Genomic DNA, 7,689 nt, shown 5'->3' on the forward strand with positions numbered 1-7,689 from the left:
TGGGTTTGGACAGGTTCTTTTATTGGCAGTCATTGAATGGCATGAGACGTATATACACAGACCACAGCTAGGAAAAGGTTTGACACTTACTGACACATGAACATAAACTGCAGAGCGTTGCAAAATCATTCATAGACCTTGAACCTTTTCGCACAATGTTACAACCACAAATTTTAATGCATCTTACAGGACCGTTAAGGTAATAAATGGAAGGAAAATTAGACACTTTTAATATAAAATGAAAATCTGACAAATGCAATGTGTGTTTGTATGTAGCTGCCAGTTCTCAATGAGCGATGAAGGGAATGTAGCAAACGTGTTGAGAAAGAACAAAAAAATGGATGCCGGTGGTCCTGAACACCTCCCTGTCACTGTGAAACATGGCAGTGGCAGTATCACGATGTGGGAATTGTTTTCTTCTGCAGGAAAAGCGAAAAGAAGGACTTGAAACTGGTGGCAGTGGCTCATCTCTCTGCAGCACCATGTAGGTAGACAGAGCTACAATCGAATGGTTCAGATCAGAGTATATTCATGTGAAGAAGCTCAGTGAAAGTCCAGATCTAAATCTAATCCAGAGTCAGTGGGAAAGGCTGAAAATTGATACTCATGGACACTCTTCTTCCAACTTAACTGAGCTTGAGCTATTTTGTAGAGAAAAACATCTAGATGATAAAAACTGGTGGAGACATGCACAAACTCTTCTTGCATGTCACATCTTGGTAAATTGTATTCTTGCCACGTTTCTGTTGTTCTGACTCACAAACTGAAACAAAATCTAATATAGTTTGTGGCTTTAAAGTGACAATATGTGGAAAAAGGACAAGGAGTATCTACAGTTTTGCAAGGCGCTGCACGAACCAAGAGGAAACAAGAGTTTAGTCTGGGAGGATTTAATATCCCACATAAATATCCTTTGCTGGATAACATTTACCGAGCAACTCTCTGTTCTATTGCATTATCCCATAAAACATCATCCGTTCGGTCCAACAGCAGGACTTTTTTGGGCTAAATTTTATTGTTCCTTGCCATTACGTACAATTAAATACGACTGCTGAATCAGACGAGAGACAAAACAACAGCATTTAGACATTTAACGGACACAAAATACACAAATAACATGTATTGAACATTTATTATATATCTGGTGAGCTTGTTTTGATCCCGCTAACAATCATCAGCTGCGTAGCTCGTACTGTCTGAATGTGGGATACTTTCAGCTTCTGCCTTGTAAATACTCGGGTACGAACTATGTGCACAGAGTATGTACGCTATGGAGGAAGTGAAACGTCGAAACGACAGGGCCTTAAAGTGCGTCGCAGTGTTCTGGTCAGCCTAGGTGATCATATGCTACTGCAGAAAGACTGGAGCTGATAGATAACAGTCAAGGAAGTGCCTCACAACACAGGGCCACTGATATACGGCGACGTTAAGTGGAAAGGACGACACCTGTGGAGATGGACGGCAGTAGAAGGAGCGGGTTGGCCCCCCTTGCTCTGACTCAGAAGCCGCTTTGGCTTCAGGAGCCATAAAAGTGTCGAAATACTGTGGCTATGACCCTAAAGAGCGCAGTGATGTCAGCTTTAATGCGAGTACAAAAACAACCGGAGACACCTCTCCATTGTCGAGTCCTACCCTGTTGTCTTCTGAGACCGCTTTGTCTGCTAAGGTGCACAAAGAAAAAATAAATAAAAATAACCCGTCGAAACACAACAGCTGTTTTGTCTCCTGTTCTCGTTTCCATCTGCACATGGGCATTCACGGGTGGACACTGGGAAACGACGGGGGGGGGGGAAAAAACGTAAAAAGTCGACCAAGCAGTTTTGCCAGCGCCACGTGACGGGTCGCTGGCTGTATAGTCTGTTGAACTTGTGTCATAGCTTTTGTTGAGAGATTAACAGAGAACACAGAATGTGGAGCTAGGCCCTGCCGGACAGAGAGAGTCTCAGTCCTGGTAGAGAACCCACGGTGGGCCGACAGTTTCCAAACCTCACTCCAGGTGACTCCCACTCTCTCCATCGGGATGCGGCCCCTTCGTCCGACCAACTGATTTAAGTCTCCTGGGGATTGGCTCTCGACAGAGACCGAGATGGAGCGATAGACGTGGATAAAACGACAGAAAGAGAGAGAGAGAGAGACAGAGAGAGAGAGAACTGGCACCTTGACTCCTCCAGCCACCCTCCAATGAAACCGCACCTTTTTCCCAAGAGCGCCATCCACCAACACAGTAAGTCTGCCGTCCAGGCCGTCGGTTTCTTCCTCGCCGTCTTACGTGGGTTAACTCAGAGATGGTAAAGATTAGCTTTAGTAGCTGTGTTGGGACAATTAGTTCGCAATGTGGGCACCGGGCTCCCTCATCGCCTGTAAAGGGTGACGTCTCGTGGTGTGAGGGCAAGAGGGTGAAAGAAGTAACGGAGTGCTGCGGGACGTCATTTCAACCGCAGCCGAGAGCTCTCCGGACGGGAAGCGGCCCATCACCTCTCACAGTAGTGAAGGGTAAAATGTTTAGAGAGCTGTTTCTCCCCCAAACCCCACGACTCCAGCTCAAACCTATCCCCCATGTCTTCCTCGTCCTCTTCGACCTCCTCCTCCTCCTCGTAGTGGCTGGGCTCCTCGATGGAGGTCTCCAGGTGGTAGGAGTATGGCTGGCCCTCCGTGTACTCGTAGATGGTGGGCAGGCTGCTCTTCAGGCTGCAGCGGCGGCGCAGCGCCACCAGCAGCGGCTGGGGCATGGTGAAAATGTCCACGTTGTTGCCCAGGTCGATCCAGGCCAGGCTGGAGAACATCTTGGGGTCCTTGAGCAGTTCGGTGAGGTCTTTGATGATGGCCAGCGTGAGGCGGTTGCCGTTGAGAGCCAGGGTGCTGAGTTTGGGCAGCAGGGCGAGGAGAGGCAGCAGCAGCCTCAGGTTGTCGTCCGTGAGCTCGGTGAAGCTGATGTCCACGGCCACCACGCTGTCCCTGTTGCTCTGGAGGTAGAAAGCCACCTGTCGGACATCGCGGGTGGACAGGGGGATTCCAGACAGGTCCACGCTGTCGCTGGACAGCTTCTTCTGTAGAGTCGTCTTGAGACTGCAGAGAAGGAAACAAAAGACCCTTAAAGTCTTTGAACTTACAGAGCGAACATGCACCAATCAAAATAGGTTTGGAAATAGAAAGGAAAAGGATGTTTAGCTTGGATTGAAGAAGTTGTGATTTTATTGCATATTGTGTTTATTAGTAGTGGTATTTTAACTTTAGAGTAAAAAAATAATTAAGAAAACCAAAGATGTGGTCATTTTAATGGATGAGCAGATCTGTGTGGGACTGTATGTATTAAAAGTATAGTTATAATTTTTAGTATGTTGGCTTAATGTGTCAGGAAATTTATAAAATCTGGAGGTTGCAAGGTTGTTTATGAACATGTACAGAGGAAAACATGTATGTTTATAGCATCTTCATTTATGAATTGTACATATTTTAATGTATAGGTTTTGAATTTGGAGGTTGCAAGGCTGTCTACATGAATATATAGGTGCACAAACGAGTGTATTCTTAATGTCTTCTGATTCATAAATTTTATGTATTTTAATACATAAAAATGCCAAACTACTGAAGTTGCAAATTACTTGTAGCTATATACTCACAGACTTGTTCTCTTCTATGTCTTGTCGAATAAGTGAAATAAAACGATAATGGAGGTTCTTAGTGAAATCTGGTAGAAGGTAAAGCAAAGTTACACTGACTTAAACGAGGGTTTGTTTAACAAAATAGTAATCATTTTTGCTGAAGTTTAGGGAGTATTATTGTAATTTGAAGGCAACTTCTGACAAATGACTGACTCACACTTCTAAGATCTTTTCCAAAACACTGCATTAGTGGATTAGGGTTGGTAGAGATGTATGGTAGAGCCTTGAAGAAATTTCTATAGAGCAAAGAGCTGTGTGGAAAGCCACATTTACTGGCTGTTATGTTCCAAGTGCCATGAACTCATGATTTGCATGCCTGTTATAAATCTGGCCTGGTGGATGGAGTCTTAATGCAGTAAAAGGTCACAGTGAGTGTTGGGAGCATCATAATGACCGATGGGAAATGTGGATTATCTAAACTGATATCAACATCGACACAATATTACCACAATCACATGACTTTCTAGACTTTGTGACCCTGATATGCCATTTTTTTAACCTAAAAAATGGAGAATATGGGTGTGGAGTAAAGATGCAATGATGGAATGATTTTTCAGTATTAATATCTGTATCGGTCCAGATATTGAATAAAATAGGGAATCAGTGGCTATGTGCCAGATCCATAAGGGCAGATCTATTCAGTCTAATTCTATGCTTTTTGCTGTCAGTTTCTTTACTATTTATTTTACATTGGCTGTCCAACTCATAATTGACCTGACTGAATAAATCAGAGCTGTGTTGTTTTTACATGTTTGACCAAGCTTGTGAAGCTATTGTTGTAGCTAAGTGTGCTGTACTGGTGCATAGCTATCAAATACATTTTTCATTCAGTGAAGTTAAGTCTGTGTTTTAAAGAAAGAAACATTTTAAGTCAGCACTGTTTCTCAGTATTGGATCGGTATCGACTCATACTAAATCTCATATATCGGTATCAGAAGTGAAAAAAAAAAATGGATCGTGGATTGATGAGGCAGCGATTGAATTAGGAAGCACAAATATTTCTCCACTCACTCACTTATTCAGGCCTGGAAAACACTCAAATACATTTCAGTCTGGACAGGAATCCTGGCTGAAGCTGTGTTTTACTTCTACCTTGGTGATTTTAAGAAAAACATCTTCATCTGTCACCTGAGAAGTATGCTGCGCTGCTGCTTCCTTCGCTGCAGGCTGAGGATTCCCAGCAGTGGTGTAACACAATAGTTATTGATTAACATTACAGATTAAATCATATCCATTATTCATAACTCCACCCGGCTCGGCCCGTTGTTCTCCGTCGGTTTCATTTTGCCAGAGCCCGTCTCGGCCCGCAGAGGACGATGCGGCGTGTCGAACTTCAGCTCTTCCTGAAGTGGGCTGTGATTCTGGTGCGGTGTCAGAGTGAATTAGAGCATCCTCTGCTGCCTGGCGACTTACAGTTTCATCCTCAGCGGTACCTGTCACTTCTGATGCTTTGAAGTGGGTTTTTTTTCCCGTCATACTGAAAATAGTCACGCCCTCAGCAACTCTTGCTGTGCGGCATAAGGAGCAGGTATGGGTTTACAAAGATGGAGGAAAACCTGGATGTAGAGCCAAGGTGAGAGGGATCCTAACAGCTGTCCATGGTGACATATTAGTCAGGCTGGCCGTATCTTTTATCAGAGTCTTGATTCGGCCCTTGTTACCTTTTATGTGACAGAGACGTAAAACCCTAATAGCCGTGGAGACGGGTTTCTCCTCAGGTGTTAATAGCTTGGATCACACAGCTCTCAGATTGATTCCTCTTTCTGCACCCAGGAAGCAAAGAAATGGTTTTCTGAGGCGATCTGTCCAGAAACTTCAATCACCTGCTTTCATAGATTCATTTGACACCAGAGAACCAGGGCGACACTACCACTGGTTACCAGGATCTGTCATGTGTTGCATACTTTTCAGCTTTATTTTGGTTTGTTTTTGGCATTTTTACTAAAGATGATCACACCATAAATCGGGCAAATCCTAGCTAACCCTAATACCAGACAGGATGTTTGTTTTTAAGTTATCTATAAACCCTGGTGAACTTTGAGGGCAAGTTTAGAGAGATCCAGAGCAAAGTCCACAAACAAAACAACTACCACTAAACCTACAAGGTATCAGCACTGAGATAACATTCATAAATAAAATCCAACACTATAGTCTAGTAACAGATGTCTGATAAAACGATTAAAATAAATTTACATTTTAAAAGGTTTTTCTTTGCGAACAGACTGCGAGCCTCCGGTGGGTCATCAGTCTCCATAAGTTTGAATTCTCTATGAAATCGCTGCAATGAATTATTAAAATATTAATTTTCAAATTGTTTCTGGAAGCAAAGTCAGTATAACTTTATGTGAAAAAGAATTTCAATAAGATCCAATTTCCCAAGAGTTTATTTTCTTTCCCTTCGGCTCAACTCTGAATGAATATTGCATTATTGGCATCATTTTGTCATTGCTCCTTTGCTGACGTCTTTATGCAGTCATTTTTTTTTACATTTTCTATGTCAAATAGTCCTAAGCAGTAGTTTATTAGGCTTCCTGAGGTTTTTATTTTTATTTTTAGATGTTTTACTTTTTTACTTTCAAAAGACTAAAGAAAAAGCTTATTAGGATTCCAAATAACAGAAATGTGAGAGTGAATGTACCCTAATGCTATGTTACAAATGATTAATAACTCACAAAGTCTTTCATATTTTGTCACATTGCAAAGACACCTCAGACACTAACCTAAATTTACAGGCCAGGCTAAGAGATTACTACTGAGAAGTAATTAAGAGGCTCTGGAGGAGCTGCAGAGATCCACAGCTCAGAATCTGTCAACAGGAAAACTGTTCACACAACAAATCTATCCTTCAAGGAAGAATGGCAAGAAGAAAACAAAAAATCTGAATTGCCTGCATGAAAACTGCAATGTGTGGTGAAAAACCAACACTTTTTACTACAACATCTGCACTGACGCGGAAACAGACAACTGGAAGACTGCGAAGTGGAAAAATGTGAGGAAACCATCTTGTTATGCTCTCATTTTAATTTCACAGTAAACACAAACACTCAATGACGTCTTCAACACATGACCTGGGGAAACTCATTAATTAAGCTCAGCTGAATACAGCAAGTGCTTTGGAAGAAAAAATGCTTCATAACATATTTGTTATTGTTGCAAAGAATATACAAGAATAATTCTAGATAGACAGACAGATAGTCTTATATAAACCGAATAATAAATATTTATCAATGTACCAATAAAAGCATGCCACATCTTTTATTTTTGTTGGAGAAACTCTAAACTGCTTTAGCATCCCACTGTCACCGTCAGCTGTGCCAGCCCGGTGACGTTCCTCTCTGTACGCAGAGGACAGGCAAACGGCTCGGCTCTTTGTGGCGTCGCTGGACGGCTTATCATCCCGCTATCGTGCAGCAGTAGATCTGAACATAGTCGCTCCAAATGCTCAGAATTAACAGAATCCTGTTAATCTATCTAATTAGTTTGTTTGAGTTTGGATTTCCTGTTTTTCCTTTTCTCGATTAGTCAAATAGCTTGATGAGAGCAAAGACCCAGAGCTGAAGCCAAGTCGCTCTGATTCATTTATTGAAGATGGCAGCTCTAATATTAACAGGGCTTCCAGTGAGACACCAACACAGAATAGAGGATGTTGTGTTTTAACAAATCATAGTTATGAAATTATGGCAGCCTTTCTGTACAAAACAGCTCAGGTTTGTCTGAGTCATCCTCACACATGGATTTGATCTGAACTATTGTTGTTTCATCTGGATGTTTCGGATCGTTTTCCCCTCTGAAAGGTCAAACTCCAGATCAGTCTCAACTCTTTTAGGCTAATAGTTTTTTTTTTTTTTTCTCAGCGTTTAATTAGCTCCATCCATCTTCTGATAAACTCTCTGATTTTTTAGTCCCTGCTAAAGAAAAGCATCTCCACAGCATGGTGCTGCCATCACCGTGCTTCACAGTGGTGATGATGTATTCAGAGTAATGCAAGGCTGAAACGATTAATCATGTTTTTATTCGTGATGAATCT

General features: G+C 42.1%; 1 protein-coding gene across 1 annotated transcript in view; it reads right to left on the reverse strand.

The window, feature by feature from the left end:
- lrrc75ba (leucine rich repeat containing 75Ba) overlaps positions 1-7,689 on the reverse strand; it is a 22,215-nt gene continuing 14,526 nt past the window's right edge. Inside the window, exon 4 of the mRNA XM_015027882.1 lies at positions 1-3,066. Coding sequence (XP_014883368.1) covers positions 2,472-3,066 — 595 coding nt within the window. The 3' untranslated portion in view covers positions 1-2,471. The remainder of the gene's footprint in view (positions 3,067-7,689) is intronic.

Source organism: Poecilia latipinna, unplaced genomic scaffold, assembly GCF_001443285.1.
Source record: "Poecilia latipinna isolate Pla-1442-1.1 unplaced genomic scaffold, P_latipinna-1.0 Scaffold8, whole genome shotgun sequence".
NCBI lineage: Eukaryota > Metazoa > Chordata > Actinopteri > Cyprinodontiformes > Poeciliidae > Poecilia > Poecilia latipinna.